This window comes from Corvus moneduloides, chromosome 1, assembly GCF_009650955.1.
Source record: "Corvus moneduloides isolate bCorMon1 chromosome 1, bCorMon1.pri, whole genome shotgun sequence".
In the NCBI taxonomy this organism is placed as follows: domain Eukaryota; kingdom Metazoa; phylum Chordata; class Aves; order Passeriformes; family Corvidae; genus Corvus; species Corvus moneduloides.
Window position 1 is genome coordinate 125,675,041 of NC_045476.1, and position 19,354 is coordinate 125,694,394.

The window sequence follows — 19,354 nt, forward strand, 5'->3', positions numbered from 1 at the left end:
TGCTAAGGCCAAGCTCTGATACTACAAATTCACCATTCATTAGACCAGATTGTGGGTTTGTTGCGGTGTGGTTTGCTTTTGCAGATGCTGTTCTTGCGTATTGGTTTGATTCATAGTAGTGAAACTTAAATTTGGATATCACAGTTGAGTAAGAAATAATGGATGTAACTTGGAAAGATTACTGAAATTACTGTATACGAACTGCTTGACAGCCTGCTGTATCCTGAAATTGCCAAAGTTCAGTACAGAATTGCAGATTTAGTGCCCAAAATTCTACCTTTTTTTGCAAAGATGGGAGATGATACGATTGAAAGGAACTTTGAGTGTCTGCTTACACTAATTTCATCCAGGCTTACTTTTCTTATCTGCAAACCATTAGGATGAGTAGTGCTTGGAGCAGGGAATCCAGATCAGGAGAATCCAGGGACATAAAACTACCTTGAAATGTGATCACATCTTGAGTCCATCAGGTTCTGTAAAAGCGAGTAGTGGGAGTGCATGGAGCAGCACGAAGCTGTCAGGCAGCCTGCTCTGGGTGAAATCTGGTTCAGGCACCGCATTACAGCAGGCACTGAACCAGCGATCACACAGGGAAGGTGCGTTTCCGTGTTTGTTTACAGGCATCTACTTAGAGCTGGGATTTGAGAGAGAGATGCTCAGCAGAAGCCTGGCAGTAAGCTGTTCTTCCCCCTCCCCCAACCCTTCCATCTTTCCGTGTGCTATTCAAAAGCAGTATGGAAGCTGAATATTAGACAAACCAGAAATATTTTAGAAACTACATTTTGTTTAAAAAAAAAAAACAAAGCAGAGGCAAAAAAAGATGGCTCCAAAAAGGGTTTATTTGGAGGTGAAATAAGCTTAAAACAAAGATTCCTAACCCTTTATGTGCCAAGAAGAGCAATCTGATAGTTCTTGGAATTGTCCACTGTTTGTAGAAGTGAAATAAAAAATGGAGTAAAAACATAGGAGAGGTTGAAGAGAAGACTTAAACTTGGTCTGTAGTCTCCTGATAGTGAGCAGAACAAGCAAATAGTTGCTGCTGTGCATATCATTCATAGGCAAAGCGAGTGACCAGAAAGAACTTTTGACTAATGCTGGAAAAAATAAATACATTGGATAGCTTCATCAAACTGAACAAAAAAAATACATTCAGTGAGGAGGTTTTTAATTACTTGGATTTTGGTTTTATAATTAATAACGAAAGGAGCAGGTTTCAGGTCATGTGGATGTTTAAGGCTGATTTCAGAGGCACAGACATTAAATGTTATTTGTATCCCTTGTATTTTCTTGTAGAAACAAGACATTTTTTTCTTTCATGTTGCATTTTTAAAAGGACAAAAACTCAATTTTATCAGTTGAAATATGTTTAATTTTTTCATCTTTTTTCTTTTTTTTTCATTGAATTGTGTGCATCAATAAATAGTTCTATGAATTTATTTAGGAAAGAGTTTAGTGTTGTTCAAAAGAGGGAAAAATGAATTTTCAGTGTTATTTTTTATTTAGGCTGTATTTGTGTATATGTTTGCTTTAAATTTAAGCTTAATATTTTTTATAAATGTTTATTTTTTTTTATAAATGTTTATTTACATAGTGCTTAAAACATTCCTGCAGTTTCTATAGGGTGTTGAAGGCGAGCTCATTGTTTATTAATAAAACCCTTTGCAGTGTTCATGTATTGCTGTCCAATCTTTGCAGGTGCTGAAGAGAAAATTTTGGAAGAGTTTAAAGAAACACACAATGCCGACTCTCCAGATTTTCAGCTCCAGGCAATGATCCAGGCTGCTGGCAAGCTAGTACTGATTGACAAGCTGCTGCCAAAACTGAAGGCTGGTGGCCACAGGGTGCTTATCTTTTCCCAGATGGTGCGCTGCTTGGACATACTGGAAGACTACCTCATTCAAAGACGGTGAGAGCAACAATATAATACAACTGTAAATAAACTGTGCCTTCCTCAGTGACCACCACATTTAACCTGTGTAGAAACCCATGTAGAAAGGGAAGAAATTAAAACAGGATTTTGTATAGTGATCTGAATAAGGGAAAGAGCAAACCTGGAGGTTGCAAGTACTGAGATTTTTCTTTTGGGTGAATAGAAAATTACCCCATATGGAGAGCTGTTAGGTTCTCAGTTTAACTCTCAGTTAAATGTTTTGGTGGCTCTAGAGTTTTTAGTTTAGGCCTAAATTTTTATTGAATTCCTTGGAGTCAGTCTGTTCTTTACTAAGGAAAGAGACAAAGTAGTATGTCTTTACTGATTAAGTTAGTCTCTTAGTTGTAGTTCTTCTGACCCCATAGTAGCATATTTGTCTTTGTTGTTTTTAATTGCATATTCTTCTAAAGAAGCAATGCCATGGCAGTAAAGCAATCTCTATAATGCATCTATTTTTCAGGTACCCATACGAACGAATTGATGGTCGAGTGAGAGGCAACTTGCGTCAGGCAGCTATTGACAGGTTTTCAAGACCTGATTCTGATAGGTTTGTTTTCCTGCTGTGTACAAGGGCAGGAGGTTTGGGCATTAATCTTACTGCTGCTGATACCTGCATCATTTTTGATTCAGACTGGAACCCCCAAAATGACCTCCAGGTAATATTACAAGAGATGATTTTATTGAAAATTTCTCTTTGCCTTTTTACTGTGAAATTTTCTTCACCTACAAGACAAATTATCTGTTGTCCCGCTCTTGAAAGCATAAACAATATTATTTGTATTGAAAAAAAAACCTTCTAAAGTTCCCTGTATTGATTATTTAAATTTTTTTTTCTTATATTTGTAACCTGTAACTGAATATCTGTCTTTGTTTTTTCAGGCTCAAGCACGATGTCACAGAATAGGGCAGAGCAAATCAGTGAAAATTTACAGATTGATAACAAGGAATTCTTATGAAAGGGAAATGTTCGACAAAGCTAGCTTGAAGTTGGGCCTTGATAAAGCTGTGCTGCAATCTATGAGTGGAAGAGAAAATGCCACAAATGGGGTAAGGATTAATTTTTTAAGGTGCATTATCAACAAATGCTATGAGCGTGTTATGCTTTGCTTTGCGTTTTAGCTGGAGAACAGTTGTTTTCAGATGGAGTGTGGCTGATACTTTAAAGTTAGGTTAATTAAGGGCATTGGCTACATGAACTGGCTCAGCCTATCTAATGGCGCACTTATTGCCAAAAGGGGGCAGGTGGAGTCATGTTCCCTCAATCCTGATCCATTCTCATCATTCCACCCTTTACATTATGTTGATCTTGGCACTTTATGGAGTTCTTCTAGCTAGCTTTTGCTGGTGTAGCCTTTTTGCTTTGGGACTTCTTTTTGCTTTAGCTTTTTTGTCAGGTTACTAAGTTAAATCTGCTCCCAGGTGGAGTTTAGCAGTCATCAGAGCTAAAGGGATTCAGTGACAATGAATTATTAAGTCGTTTAAACCACTCACATAACTTCACCCTGAGAATTTTGTTGTTTGTATTCTTCTTTAAAAGGTGATTTCAGCATGAATGTTTAATTGACCATTTCCACATTATTGTAGAGCTTCAGTTCTTAAAATGCCAAGTAAGAGGACAATCCATCTGATTGTGCTGTCAGGTGAACACCACTGGCTGGTGTCAAAAAAACCCCAAAACCATAACCCCTCTTATGTGTTACAGGTGCAACAGCTTTCTAAAAAAGAAATAGAAGATCTTCTTCGAAAGGGGGCATATGGTGCTCTGATGGATGAGGAAGATGAAGGGTCTAAATTTTGTGAAGAGGATATTGATCAGATTCTCTTAAGACGAACACACACAATTACCATTGAATCTGAAGGAAAAGGCTCAACATTTGCAAAGGTGTGCATTGACATTCAGAGGAAAATGAACAAAATGTGACCAGAATAGGTGGAAGTATATTAAACTGTCTTCTGTGTCAATTTATTTTTCAGTGTACTTATCTTAGGTATTTTTCTTGCAAATGTTGGGAATCTGTATTTCCAGTACTGATAGCTTCCAGGCTTACCTTTTTTCTTTCTTGACACTACCTCTTCATAAGTCCTAAGTATTGTATTTGCTAGTGAAAAATAGGTATTCTTCATAGCATGCAGTTAAGAAACCAATCCATGTGTTTTTACTTCTACTAGGCTAGTTTCGTTGCATCTGGGAACAGGACAGACATTTCTTTGGATGACCCTAATTTCTGGCAAAAGTGGGCAAAGAAAGCTGAGCTGGATATTGATGCTCTAAATGGAAGGGTAAGAGCTTTATGACTGTTTGTAGTGCAATTAAATTGAAGATTCCCCCTCCCCTCCCCCCAAATTTATACCTTTTCCCTTTCATTTTAGAACAACCTAGTTATTGATACACCAAGAGTAAGGAAGCAAACCAGACTCTACAGTGCAGTCAAAGAGGATGAACTGATGGAGTTTTCAGACCTGGAAAGCGATTCTGAAGAAAAGCCTAGCACTAAGCCCCGTAGGCCTCAGGACAAATCTCAAGGTTATGCACGAAGTGAATGTTTCAGAGTGGAGAAGAACTTGTTGGTTTATGGGTAAGATATGCAAATAAAATATACTAATTGTGGCTAAAGATCTGAAAATAAATTATATATAGTAAATAACTCATCCTTCTCTTGGACACATTCCCAAAATATCACACTGTATAATGCTTATACATGCCAGTTAGATTTTTTTTGGTTGCTATATATATAAATTGCTTATATATGTGTTATTTAGTTTAAAGTATCTGAGTGTCTCACAGATGGCTATGAGCTCACTGGTAAGATAAGTGGTTTTGTGATGACAGAATATTTGTTTCTGGTTTCTCAGTGTAAAGAATTCTTGAATTAATGAGTTTTAACCTCTCTTTTCTAAGTGTTGAAGAGAGTAATAGTGTATTTGTAAAGAACAAAATGGTTTTGAAATCAACAGTCAATCTAGACTTTTTCAACATATATTCTGGTATTTTGGCACCATTTAAATTCAGATATTTGGTACTTGACATTTTTCCCATTGAGTGTGCCAATTTGAATTTCATCTCTTTGCAAGCAGGTAGCTGTATTTGACTTCTAACACGGTGGCCTTCAGAACGACTGTCTTTATTTTAGAAATTATTGTGCAACAGTTGCTAGTAATAGGTTTCTGGATCAAAATAGGAATGGTTCCCCAAATCCTATGATTGTAGGAATTGGTTGAGTTTCCTGTTTGTAGCTTACTGGGACCTTTAGAGTTAAACATATGTACTTTATTAATTTGAGTGTAGTTCAATTGCAGCTTTACGAGCAGTGAACTTATTGCCTGTTCTGTAAAATAAACATTCTTAACTCTTTGGTGCTGGAGGCTGGATTCCCTGATGTAACCTACAAATGCAAAATGCATTAGTGCTAACACAGGAGGTCCCAACTTGCTTGATACAAGGAGTTCAATTGAAAGTCACAAATTAAAATACCAGTACCCTGGCTTTTGTATTGAACATATTTTTCTTATAGCTGGGGTCGATGGACTGACATCCTCTCACATGGGCGCTATAAACGTCAGCTAACAGAGCAAGATGTGGAAACCATCTGCCGGACTATCCTGGTGTATTGTCTTAATCATTACAAAGGGGATGAAAATATCAAAAGTTTCATCTGGGATCTGATCACTCCAACTGCAGATGGGCAAACTCGAGCTTTGGTTAATCATTCTGGTATGTCTACCACAATCAAATAATGATGCTAGTAAATAGGGAAGAATTGCTTCAGTCGTGCTATGTATTTGGTTTAAACTATAGCCATTCTGACATGTCTTAGGATCTTGTCAGATTTTATGAGTAAGGTGGGCTTTGACTTGGTCCGTACTTAAAGGGGAAATCTCCCTCAGACACTTTGTAGAATGCAGTGCTCTTTCCCTTAAATTAGTTTTAAACAAATATTCCAGCATAATTTTTCGTTGGCACCTATTGCTGGAATTAATCTCTTTTAAATTGCCATAAATCAGAAAGCTTGTTTCCTTACGGCCATTTAGATTCATGAGAATTTTTACAAGAAATATTTATATAACACCATTTTCTGGCTAGCACTCTGAATTTTGAAATCTTCACACCTAAATTTGCATGAAAGTTTTGGTTGATTTTGTTGCTTGCAATTTTCTGTACTGAATTAAGTTGCTGTTCAGTTTTTGGTGGTTGTGTTGCCCACAAAGTAATGAATATAGCAGTGATACTTAGCTTTAAATGTGTGTTTGTAATGTTGTTTGGGGTGAGAGTTTTTCTGTTCAGATTGTGTGAGAACTATTGGGGTTTTGTCTAGGTCTGTCTGCACCAGTGCCCAGAGGGAGGAAAGGGAAGAAAGTAAAAGCCCAGAGTTCACAGCCAATGCTGCAAGATGCTGATTGGCTCACAACCTGTAATCCAGATGTATTATTTCAAGAAGACAGCTATAGGAAACATCTCAAACATCACTGTAATAAGTAAGTACTAATAAATGTTTCATTTAGAGGTTTGGGATTCTTTTTAACTACATGCTTTTGAAAAGTCCACAACTTCATTTGGATATATTTAATAGAACACAGGGCCATTTAATGGGATGTAAAGGCCATTATTACTTTTTAATTTGGGGATAATCATCTTAACAGATATCTGGATACTTCTGTAAGCTCTTTATGACAATCAGCACACTTCTGAAGAAAATTATTCTCTACTTACTAAATAAGAATGGAATCAGATTAGGTTATTTTTTTACTATAGAAAGTGAAGACTATATTCCTACACTAAGTCTATTTCACTTGACAATTGGCTATCTTTAAATAAAAGCTGTTTGTTTCCTACCTTCTTGTGGGGTCCCTCAGGCTGGTGTTTAAAGTTCTGTTCCATAGATGTTAAACTCATACATCCAGTTCTTAGTTTCACGAGTTTCATGTAGTAGTTCACCTATATGTGGGTGTATCTTTTGTCTTCATTTTTTCTCTCCCTTTCTTGCTTGCTCTCCACATCATACAGAATATTTATTCTTTCTCCTTTGAGATGAAATTTCTCACCAAACTCTTCTACCTGAATTGATTTGTCCTGATTTTATTTTTGAAATTCTAAACACGTTACTAAACCAAAGGCCTTTGGCGATAAAGATCATTGTACATAATGTTTTATTGTTGTATGAATGTCTCTTAAGAGCCTTTCTTACATATTTTCTTTTGGCTTTTGTTTTGTAATATCTTATTTTTGTGTCAGCTTTCTTTGATGCCATCTCAGTTTTGCTTACTATATTCTCCATTACAGACACTGAACCTTGTCCCAAAACCACCTTGGTTTAGAGTTGGGGATGTGGTTGATTGCTTTTGGGATTTTGTGGTGTTTGGTTTTGTTTTTAAATTTCTACTCCTCATTATATATATATATATATATATATATCATACAGTTGCAATGCAGTGTTAGTGAAAGGTCGTCTTTACTTTTGTGGTTTGAATATGTATTGTGTCTCATTAATACTGTTTAGTGGAAAGAAATTATTGATTTGAAAAGTACTTGTGGGCTGTCAATAGGGGGTGTGATATGAAGAAGGAAAGGAATTTAAGGGGTTTATTAGCTCAAGTCCAGATGCTAACCAAGCTTGATTTTTAGCTGATGACAACAGATATTCATAGAATTACGTTAGTGAGTGCACTTCCAAATAAACTGCTTTCTGATTTTTCTGAACTGTTACTTGAGTCTGTTACTACATTTCACTTGCTCTTAAAGTAATAAAATTCTTTCCTGTAACATTACTTTAATCTCTCAGGTAACATGTCGTCATTACTTGCTGTATCAGTTTGCAGATCCCACTTAAATTCATTTTTTAAGTACTGCTTCTTTAATAATACAATAGAAAATTACAAGGACTGGGAAGACTGGTAAATGTGCATGAATGTTTCCAGTTGCTATCTTTTTCCTTCACTTCCCAGATTCACCAGGACTAAATGAATTGTAGAAGCCACATGTTTTTAGCACAGGTAAAATCAAACAGAGGTGGAGCCAGTTAATAATCTGAGTAATTTCCTTCAAAAGGTACCAGTAGAAGTTGCCTTTGTAAGAATTGGTGTCCTCTCCTAAAGTACCATGTATGCTGGTTTAATGCATAGGACTCCTGAAAGGTGCAAAGAGCCAGTGGTTTTTGGTTTATCTTGGGTTTTATTTCATGCTTCTCTCTTTGGCCTGATGTAACAGCTGTTATTGCTTAATACTAAGCTGATAGAGACCCTCAACAGCTTATTTACATAGCCACACAGGGCGCAGGGACACCTTACTGGTCCCAGTTACTGTGTATACAGAAAGAAGCATGTCTGACGTGTTTTGAATTGCAGACATGACCTTAATTCAAATCCCTGCTCTTCCGAGGTTTGATTGAATAACATGTGTGAAACCGGGTATTGCTCCAGTGGCACCTGATCTCTAACAAGGAAATCTCAAAACTGGTGGTGGTCTAAATTTTTCATGCAAGTGGGTGATCAGATTACTGCTTCCCTGGTCATCTTGCTGTTCCAGGAGCAGCAGCAATTCAACAGTTGCCGTGATGGATTTGGGTACAGTGAGAGGGCGGGCTGAGTAATCTCAATCTTAGCTGGTACTGGTTTTACTTCATGAACTAGGCAGCAGGGGGTGCCCTGAATTGGGTAAACATAGGGGAGAGCAGGATTATTTTCAGGTAGATACTTTTTCTACAGAAATGACCTCTTTTCTAGTCTCCTTGAAAATCCAGTCTGCCATTCTCTCTCCTGCCAGCTTCGAGTGTGACCACAACACCTGACAGTGCTTCCAAAAACGACTGTAGTATTGCAGAAATGGGGAAAAATTAACTTGGCAATGAAGATTTTTCACTTCCTTGTAACAGTTAGATTGTGCATAGGTAAAATTAAATAGCAGTTTGAACTATAAAGAGTAAAAATAGTTAATATCTCCCAAGGGAAATGGGGGATTATTTTTCCCCCCCCATTCTCAGAAGCAAAAAGTTGTATAATCTGAAAAACCTGACATTCCATATTGAGGGTTTATTGTAAGGTAGTAAAACCAGATTTTATATCTCGTTTATTCCTACAACTTCTGATGTGCTTCCAAAAATGGTATTAAGGCAGCAGCTGAGGAAATTTTATGAGATAATGAAGCAGAACAGTTACTGAAAGCCATCTGCTCAGTTGTTTACAAACTTGCTTCAATACTTCAGAGGCAGTGGTAGAGTACGTGTCTAAACTTCACAAGCTGCACTAGGTAGAACTAAATGAAATGCGCTGGGGCTGGGCTGAGCTGGGTCCCTCTCTGTGCAGTGTAAGCAGTTGCCAGGCAGGCCTGTTGGAAGCCAGCAGAAAGCACCACACAGAGGTGATTATGTGCCACCATCTGTCACGCTTCAAGCCTACCATACAGCATGGCTAATCAGCCTTGGCAGGATGATGGATGAACAGCAGCAGCTGCCAAAAGCCACTGTTGGCAAACAGTCCTGAAGTTAAGAACTTTTTCCCCCCTCTGCCTTCCTCTCCAGGGTCCTGCTGCGTGTCCGCATGCTCTACTATCTACGACAAGAAGTTATAGGGGACCAAGCAGACAAGATCTTAGAGGGTGCTGACTCAAGGTTAGTGCAAGTGCAGGTTTATTTTTTGCTTTATGACACTGGCTTTTGTAAAGTACACATACTATAATAATGCAGCATTTAGAGGTGGTCACACTTTATCTCTTACATGTCTATTCTCCGGCAGCCTTATTATTTTATCAAGTGCAGTGGGTAATTTTCTTGGGGGAGGAAACGATGTGGGAAATGACAGAAGTGGATTTGCAGTTCTGCTAATATTGAGGGATTATTCTATCTCAATTTAAAAGATTTTTTAAAAATACTAAGACCTTAAATGAATCATATTTAGATAACCATTTGACTCCCAAAATAGCTTAATGGGGGGATGGGGGTGGGATGTTGAGGGTTTTTTTGGTTGATTAATTATTTTTTGTTGTTTGTTTGTTTAACCATCCTAATTATTTTTTTAGGCTATTGGGTTTTGGGGTGGTTTTCTACCTCAAAATTTATATTTATAGAGCAGCATAAACCACTTGGGGGTTTTTGGGTTGGCTTTTTTTGTTCTGTTTTTTTTTTTTTTAATCTTTGTCCAATAATACCTTTGAGAATGTATATAATGCTGTCTTGACAGTGAAGTAGATGTATGGATACCTGAGCCATTCCATGCTGAAGTTCCTGCAGACTGGTGGGATAAGGAGGCAGATAAATCCCTTTTAATTGGAGTATTTAAACACGGTAAGTGATGTCTCACTCTCAACAAAACTCAGTTGTAAAGCTTTCAGTGTGTAGGACTGTTCAGTCATAATATTAACAAGTATTGTTCCAAAGAACTGTTGGCTTGTATCTCCCTTTTTTCTTGCCTGCATTAAAAACCTAATATGAGCTGTAAATATCAGATGCTGTTTTTAAATGTTTGCAGAACATTTGAGAAGAAAACATTACTTTCTTGGCTGTAAATAAAACAAAGCCATATTTGTTTAAATAATAGCCAAATAGAAAGATAGATCTCCATAAACTTTGCTTCCAGCACTGCTTCACTTGCTAACTCTGCCAACCAGTGTCAAAGTGGACGGTGGGCTTAACCTCTGCTATTAATCTGTACAAGTGCCTCCTGGGCTTTGTTCCAAGCAATATTTCACAAATGTCAGTGTTGAGAACTCCCGGCTCCCTTGAGTGGGATGCAGCCTTGTTAACTTTGAAAGGCTGGGGATGCAGAGCTGGCATGATATATACAGTGAGCGATTCCTGATTATAATCCCAATTCTCTGGAGGTCGCAGAGGTATTCTCAGCAGCCCAGCCTGACTAAAGGGGAGAATGATGGCTTATAAAACCTTTCATGATTACAGTTTGGCTTGAGGCTCTACAGCAGTTAGGAGCAGTGTGTTGTAGTACAAATCCTAATTGAATTGTGCTGTTCTGCCTATGTACAGCAGCTCTGTGTTGTGGGCTCAGCTGAGGCAAGTCTAGTCTAAAAATCATTTTCCTGCAGTGCACTGTTGGGATCTGCCATTTTCCATCTAGTCAACTTGGGCAGTAAAAAAGCAAACAGCAGTTTGAAAACCATAGAGGGAACAGTGTCATCTTACTGACATGCATCATCCTAAACCTAATAAGACAGGTTCGTTGGCCTTACGTATAACCCATGTATACAGCATTTTTGCAGCCTATATTGAGGGTTCCAGCAGGGCTGGAGCTATAGAAAATACATGTGTGTGTATGTGTGCGCTTCCATTCGCGTCTGCGTGTTTCCACTGGCAAGTATCGAATGTCAAGAGCCACTGTGAAAGTCATATAGGAAACTTAAAGAAATTTTTCACTTGTGAAAGGTTTTTACTTTACTTTATAATGACATGAAATTTAGTGCTTTCTTCACTGTCTTATATGTGTTAATGTTATTGATGGGAAAACGTTTCCGTGCTGTTGGAATTTACCAACATGAACAATTTTTTTACATGAATTAAATGTTTCCAGCATGGTGACAGCTCCTTTGTTTTATTTAAAAATAAATCAATGAATCCAGAAAATAGTACTTCTACTGCCTCGACCTGTTCTATTCACAGCTGGTCATAGCTTTTAAAAAAGCATTTGTCTCCCGCTCTGCATGCAGGTTATGAGAAGTACAATTCTATGAGAGCTGATCCAGCACTGTGCTTTCTGGAACGGGTTGGCATGCCTGATGCAAAGGCCATAGCTGCTGAACAGAGAGGGACAGACATGTTAGCAGATGGTGGTGATGGGTAAGGAGGACATGAAAAAATTAATAAACTTTATCAGCATTGTATATGTTGGCATGGTTTCATATGTCATATTATACTTACATGCTGCCTGAGGATATGAAATGATCATATGATGTACAAAGTACATAGAATTGTTTACACAGTTGAGCATGAAATATAAATGTGTAACTTGGTACAACATACTGATGGCTTTTGTAGCTTTTTTTTTCTTTTGTCCAGAAAATCAGCCCCCTCTCAAAACCAGTATTTTTCTTGAAAATATTTTTAAAATATTTTATAGGGGTGAATTTGACAGAGAGGATGAAGATCCAGAATATAAGCCAACTAGAACTCCTTTCAAGGATGAAATTGATGTAAGAACTCCCAATTTTCTGTAATTACAAATATGTACAATTATAATTGATTCTCCATATTTATTTTAATGTGTGTTTTAAAGTTTGAGAGCTACCAGATAAACACACCTTACAAAGATTGTTTGCTGCTGTGTTAGACAGATGACATATTTTTCTCCTCAAATCATGACATATGGTCAAAACTGAAAACTAAAATAACTTCTGTCTTCTCCCCAAGGAATTCGCAAACTCACCTCCAGAAGATAAAGAGGAGTCCATAGAATCACACACAAGTAAGACTTACAGCAAAGAAATTAAAAAGGCAAAAAGGGATTGTTTAGTGAAAGGTGGGCTGTTTATATTACCACATAAAGGGATAGGAAGTGTTTTGGGACAATACCACAGTAAGCTTTTTGCTGCCAAATCTCTTCATGCTTCACATTTTTCAAAACAATTACATACTGTCTTTGAATAATCCACATTATGGTTCTCTGGATTTCTAATTACATAGTAGAAACCATGATGATAAAGACCGGATGTTTCATAATGCAGCCGTTGATGGTTTTGCCGAGATAATCTTGGAAGTTACAAATACGTTGTTTCCTCAGTATGGAGGAAAATTGCCAAGTTTAAGTGATAATAATAAAGTGGGAAACGATAAGCATAGGTGTTTCCTCAGAGGCAGAATGATCTTCTTAGCAATGTATTTAAAGATGCATTGCATTAATTTAAATACTTACAGTGCTCATAATATGTTTGCATTCATAACATCAAATCATAATGCTTGATGGTTATCTCTAAATGCTTCTCAAGCATTTCTTAGAGTTGGATGGTTTGATTCTATTTTTTCTCTCTTACCAATAGTTATCCTGTTTCTAATTCATTATGCACCAGTATTAGAGGCACATGTTCTTATCTGATAAAACAGGAATCCAGTTATAGCCATAGAAACTTGGAAATGTTTAGTGTTGGTTTTGCAGTGCAAATACTTCTCTGTTCTCTAGACAAGCACAGTGAAAGCAATGCTGATTTAGGGCAACTCTACTGGCCCAACACTTCAACCCTGACTACCCGTCTGCGTCGCCTCATTACTGCCTATCAGCGCAGCTATAAAAGGCAACAAATGAGGCAAGAGGCACTAATGAAGACTGACCGCAGGAGACGTCGGCCTCGAGAAGAAGTGAGGGCACTGGAGGCAGAAAGGGAGGCTATAATAACTGAGAAACGACAAAAGTGAGTTTCCTGGTGATATCTATCTTTAAATCTTATTTGAGCTTGTGTGTCACCCATACTGCTCTTTTGTTTTGAAAGAATAAACTAAGGGGGTTTTGAGGCTTTTAAACTGTGTTTGGACTCTCATTTATCCAGTGGCCTCACATCTCCTGCTTCTTCCTTGACTAGGTGGACAAGAAGAGAAGAAGCTGATTTTTATCGTGTGGTGTCTACTTTCGGAGTTATTTTTGATCCTGTGAAACATCAGTTTGAGTGGAATCAATTCAGAGCATTTGCCAGGCTTGACAAAAAGTCCGATGAAAGCTTGGAAAAGTATTTTAATGGCTTTGTGAATATGTGTAGACGAGTGTGCCGAATGCCAGTCAAACCGGATGATGGTAAGTTTTAACTGACTGGAAATCAACATGAATATTGTGAGACCATGGGACTGTTGAAACTTCATGCCCGGGTGTAAAGATTTTGAAATGGGTGTGCATTCAGTCCATGTTAAACAATACAACTCGGTGTCCTTGCAGAACCTCCTGATCTTTCCACGCTGATTGAGCCGATCACAGAGGAGCGCGCTTCTAGAACTTTGTATCGCATCGAGCTGCTGCGCAAGATCCGGGAACAGGTTCTCCATCACCCGCAGCTGGGGGAGAGGCTAAAACTTTGTCAGCCAAGTCTGGACCTGCCAGAGTGGTGGGAGTGTGGTAAACATGATAAAGACTTACTGATTGGTGCTGCTAAACATGGAGTCAGTAGGACAGATTATCACATTCTGAATGATCCTGAACTCTCTTTTCTTGAGGCTCATAAAAACTTTGCTCAAAACAGAGGGACAGGTAATGCAAATACTGTCTCTTCTGTAAACCCTCTGGGTGCTGGCTGCAGTCAAACACCCCCAATTGTCCCATCCACACCAGTACAAGAAGAAAAGACTACAGAACAAACAGAGTCTAAAGTTGAAGGGTCTGAAAATCCAGCAGCCAAAGAAAAGTCTGAAATCAAAGAGGAGACAGATACTGCAGATAAGGACACTAAACCAGACTGTGATGCTGAGGCCGAGCCTGGCTCTGTTAAATGTGAATTGAAAGACATAGAAATGAGTACAGATGTAGATCCAAAATCTATTTCTGAGAAAGGTTCAGAAGAAGATGAAGAGGAGAAACTGGAAGATGATGATAAATCAGAAGAATCCTCCCAACCTGAAGGTAATACATTGGTCAGATCAGTTCTATGTGCTTAACATAAGCCCCACAGCTGTTGTAGCTCGTGCCAGCTGGTAAATGGCACACACGGTGCCATTATGGGGTATGGGATGGGCTACATGTAGCAGTTCCTCTGCCCTTCCATGTATCAGGTGGCTAAATAAGCTTTCATAAGAACCATCCAGCATCAGTGGGGTATTCCCCCACAAGGGATGATTTCCAGGATAGCTCACTGAGCCAATAAGCATGGTCTCTATGCCAAATGTGGATGGCTGGGGCTCTGCTGTAGGAATTAACTGAACAAAAGCCCAAGTTAGAAATGTTGTTTCAAGCCTGGTTGCCTTAGCCTATCTAGCTGGGTGGACACTGGATGTTAATGCCTGGTCATGATTGTTATTCAGCAGGAGCAGTCTCTCAGGGTAAGAATTTTGATGAAGAAAGCAATGCCTCTATGAGTACCGCAAGGGATGAAACACGCGATGGATTCTACATGGAAGACGGGGATCCCTCTGTGGTTCAGCTGCTTCATGAGAGAACATTTGCCTTCTCTTTCTGGCCTAAGGTTGGTTAGGGGTAGAAAGATGTGTCTCTTAATTTAAGTAAAATATGGGAAATGTGCTTGCAAAGTAACAGTGAGCTTTTGTGAGATACTGTGCTTCTGGCAGGCAAGAGACCTTTTTCTGTGAATGATATGTGGAATAGCACTTTTTTCTTCAAGTTCATACAAACTAGCAGCGAAAATGAAAGAAATTGCTTTTTTTTGTAAAATAGTGTCATTCAGTAAAACAATGGACTGCTGGCAGACATGAGTTCTTCAAAGGGCCCATAACCCTATGTCAGCAGAGTCCCACCTCTTGCACCACTGTACAGTTTTGAACTAGGAATTTTGCCTGCAGAGCAATCTGCAGAATTTAGAGCAGACTTTCTAAGATCACCTTTTTATTTTGGGGTGAGGAGATTGTAGGGAAGAGTTTTTGGTGACCTACATGATCTAAGCCATTATGTAATGTTGACAGATGTAATTGTATTAAGGTATCCTGCAAACATAAGCATCAGTTTTAGATAGGGTAAAGCTGTATCTTATTTTGGTAACAATGCAGAAAATTATCTAATATAAAATGTTTTTAAAAATACAAAGCCGTAACCTTGTAATAAATCCATACTTAATTTAGTACTCTCCTTTGCAGTAAGGGGAGAGAGAAAAATAAAGTAGTAATAGTCTTAAGCTTACTAATCACCATAACAGGGCCATCTGGTTGGGGCGGGGGGGAAGGGGGTAGCAGGGCAGGAGGACCTTGCTCTTAATAGGCTTATTTCTGGGGAAAGCAAGCAGTCTGTTGCAGCTGCTGAGATTTGCTAGTGGCTTTTGCACTGTTTTGCTGTTCAGGAAGCTAACTGATGCTCATATTCCCTAACCAGCAGTATTTCTTAGAGTTCCGAAGTTTCTACTACTTCAGGCAGGCTAGCGTAGAATGTGTTTGAATACTGAAATGGAAAAAAAATCAAATCATGCTCATTTTCTCTGCTTTCAGCAAGTATTTTGGAAATGTGCACTAAAATCTTATTCCAGTCGTAGTGTGAAAGTAGAACAGAAAATCCTTCATCTGTATAGGTTCATCATAAGTAGACTAATAAACATAATTAGAGATTTTTAGTGTACACGCTTCAGTGAAATTTGAAGTGATAATGGGCGTGGAATGAAAATTGACATTCATTAGATGTCCCTAGGTTGGTGCCCGTTTCATAATGTTGAACTTTATTAATAGTGACGCTAATGAGGATCCACTTCCTAGGACAGAATTGCAGATCCAGCCTCTTGGATCTTGAGAACTGCAGCTTTAAGACGCTGATTGCAGATGTGTTTATTTTCCCTTCCTAACTGTTGATTTTGCTAACTAGTGAAGTTTTGTAAAACAACAGGGAGTTTCTATTAAATTTTTCAATTAGTACATTGTCATACAGAAAACTTGGTCTGTCTTTTCTCCTTCCCCTCACAATATAAATGCAGCTTATAAAAGTTTATTATAAAAGTCCTATTAAAGTTTTGTTCTACAAAATTGTGTTAGCTTCTTGCAAGGTGATCAGTTTATCCTAACATGCAAGAATAAGTGTTTCTGAATGTTGTCCTTAAGCTCTGGAACCTGGACTGTGTAATAAGACTCATTTGAGTTTAAAAGGCAACGTTTACACTGAAGGTTCATTACATACTTTTCCTTTATTCAGGACCGAGTAATGATCAACCGATTAGACAACATCTGTGAAGCAGTGCTGAAAGGGAAGTGGCCAGTAAATAGGCGCCAGATGTTTGATTTCCAAGGGCTCATACCTGGGTACACTCCAACAGCTGTGGACAGCCCTCTGCAGAAAAGGAGCTTTGCAGAGCTCTCCATGGTTGGTCAAGCCACTGTCAGTGGCAGTGAAGATCTCACTGCTTCTCCTCAGTTATCAAAGGCAAGGCTGCAACTTTCTCTTTTTTACATAAAACATTTTATCTTGCATGAGCTTCTCTTGCATAATAGAAAATAAGCCAGCATAAATAAAATAGTAAAAATGTAAAAGTGTTTCTTTGAATAAAATGAAGGCTTTGTTTTCAGAGTTACATGTTAGGAGTTTTATTTTAAATTCAGCGTAGCAAACAGAGCTTTGCTAATGTTTGGAAATGTTCGCTTTTTATTAGGAAGATGCACTCAATTTATCAGTTCCACGTCAGAGGAGGAGGAGACGAAGAAAGATTGAAATTGAGGCTGAGAGAGCTGCCAAGAGGAGAAATCTTATGGAAATGGTTGCCCAGTTACGTGAGTCTCAGGTGGTCTCAGAAAATGGACAAGAAAAGATTGTAGATTTATCAAAGGCCTCACGAGAGGCAACAAGTTCTACCTCAAATTTTTCATCTGTTACTTCAAAGTTTATCTTGCCTAATGTCTCCACACCCGTGTCTGATGCCTTTAAAACTCAAATGGAGCTGCTGCAAGCAGGTCTTTCACGCACACCCACAAGGCATCTACTAAATGGCTCTTTAATAGATGGAGAACCACCCATGAAGAGGAGGAGAGGAAGGAGGAAAAATGTAGAAGGGCTTGATCTGTTATTCATGAGCAACAAACGGACATCGTTGACTGTAGTAAGGCCACAATTTTTTTCCTTTTTGTCTCATATTTGTTCTCTGTCTGTGGTACTTCCTGAATGTGTTGTCTTATTATACTCTCCCTAATAGAAACATACAGTTTTTGCCCAACCAGGTTTTTCTTTGTTTAGAGCTGTTAGTTCTTTTTGAACCGAACAAAAAAGTGCACATCAAGATTTTACTGTAGAAAATTGTAGCTGAGTTTTAAATAGCTTGTACTTTTAAAATTACTTTTTTTTTTTTCAAAATATATTTCTAACAACATTTTGAGGCTTAAGTATGTCTTTCTTGATGTGTTGAAAAGGGTGGGTCTTGGAGAATCTTGAAGAACATTTACTGGAAATGGAAAAAAATTGCTTTGCCTTTAGCAGTATGTTCTTTATTGTTCAAGGATGCTAAATTTTCAAAATTCCTAATGTAATGATACTACTTTATGTAGTATGAGTATTTAAACACCATTAACTCTTGTGTATGCAAAATCTTGAACATTTCACTTCAGTCAGTCCCTGAGATTATTTCTCCAGCTGTTCCCGTGAAGACTAATACAGATGTGATTGTTTTCAGGAGGATGCAGAAGTGACCAAAGCTTTTGAAGAAGATATGGAAGCTCTACCAGCAAGGAACATTCCATCTCCTGGTCAATTAGACCCAGACACTCACATCCCTGTAATCAATCTAGAGGATGGGACCAGGCTGGTGGGAGAGGATGCCCCAAAAAACAAGGATCTAGTTGAATGGCTTAAATTGCATCCTACTTACACTGTAGATATGCCAAGTTATGTACCAGTAAGTATGGGATTCTAAAAGTGTTGTTCTATTGTATTAATACAAAAGTTAGTTTTACTGACGTCGAATTGAATTTCCTCACATTGGGCATAGTCATTCGATTTTGTAGCTTGGTTTTCAACAGAAGTTTTCCCTTTATGCACCATTCGTATTTTATCCACACCTAAGTGACATTGGGGTGTTTGATTTGCTTTTCCTTTCTTAATATTTGTATATAGCAACATGTTAGAACAGTGTTTGTCAAGTTCTGCAGAATTTCTTCATCTGATACAAAAAAAATTTCTTCTCACATAATCTGAGAGTAAAGTAATGGATCCCTTCTTAAAATTGTTGTAAGAAGGGGTACCGTGATTGGTGATTTTTGTCATTAAATTAAAAGCTAAAAAGCAATAAATTTCTCTTCTTTCCAGAAGAGTGCAGATGTGCTGTTTTCCCCATTTCAGAAGCCGAAACAAAAACGACACAGATGTCGAAATCCTAATAAACTGGATATAAACACCTTGACAGGAGAAGAAAGGGTACCTGTTGTAAATAAACGAAATGGAAAGAAGGTAAAAATTAAGTTACTTCAGTCAAAGTCTTTAATAATGTTTTTGCATGTGGAAAGCAGATTTTCTACTCCGAGCTTTCTCTTTTAAAGTTTAATAATTTGGCACCAGCAATTTTTCTTACTGGACTGTGCTACCTGGTTCCTTTAATTCCTTCTTTGCTATTCTGATATGTTCATATTGATCACCTGAGTGAATAACTCTCACTTCTTGAAACTATATAGCACATTTTGTCCTTAGATACAAATTTTATTACCAGACCTGCCTAAGCTGCAGCACTTTACTGTTTTTTAAAACCTGATTTTGTCAATTAGGGTATCACTAGCTGGTTTCCATGTAGTTTTCCACAGTAAACTAACTTGAAAGTCTTTACTGCTATCCTTCAGAGATGAAAGTGTGCAAATAGAAAATGTCCATATAAGTAGTTGTTTGGTT

At 38.0% G+C, this 19,354-nt stretch overlaps 1 protein-coding gene across 9 annotated transcripts in view; it reads left to right on the top strand.

Annotated features, from left to right (window-relative positions):
- The window catches only part of CHD7 (chromodomain helicase DNA binding protein 7), a 133,834-nt gene that overhangs the window by 109,616 nt on the left and 4,864 nt on the right, over positions 1-19,354 (top strand). For 7 of the 9 annotated variants that reach the window (XM_032126279.1, XM_032126298.1, XM_032126254.1 and 4 more), the window contains 21 exons: positions 1,696-1,906; positions 2,391-2,586; positions 2,810-2,977; positions 3,633-3,812; positions 4,100-4,210; positions 4,301-4,506; positions 5,443-5,642; positions 6,244-6,403; positions 9,442-9,531; positions 10,100-10,203; positions 11,577-11,706; positions 11,987-12,059; positions 12,277-12,331; positions 13,043-13,271; positions 13,440-13,648; positions 13,787-14,464; positions 14,863-15,023; positions 16,685-16,912; positions 17,139-17,582; positions 18,150-18,371; positions 18,782-18,922. In XM_032126279.1, the coding sequence (XP_031982170.1) occupies positions 1,696-1,906; positions 2,391-2,586; positions 2,810-2,977; positions 3,633-3,812; positions 4,100-4,210; positions 4,301-4,506; positions 5,443-5,642; positions 6,244-6,403; positions 9,442-9,531; positions 10,100-10,203; positions 11,577-11,706; positions 11,987-12,059; positions 12,277-12,331; positions 13,043-13,271; positions 13,440-13,648; positions 13,787-14,464; positions 14,863-15,023; positions 16,685-16,912; positions 17,139-17,582; positions 18,150-18,371; positions 18,782-18,922 (4,196 nt within the window). The remainder of the gene's footprint in view (positions 1-1,695; positions 1,907-2,390; positions 2,587-2,809; positions 2,978-3,632; positions 3,813-4,099; positions 4,211-4,300; positions 4,507-5,442; positions 5,643-6,243; positions 6,404-9,441; positions 9,532-10,099; positions 10,204-11,576; positions 11,707-11,986; positions 12,060-12,276; positions 12,332-13,042; positions 13,272-13,439; positions 13,649-13,786; positions 14,465-14,862; positions 15,024-16,684; positions 16,913-17,138; positions 17,583-18,149; positions 18,372-18,781; positions 18,923-19,354) is intronic. The other 2 variants (XM_032126313.1, XM_032126303.1) reach the window with 2 other exon arrangements.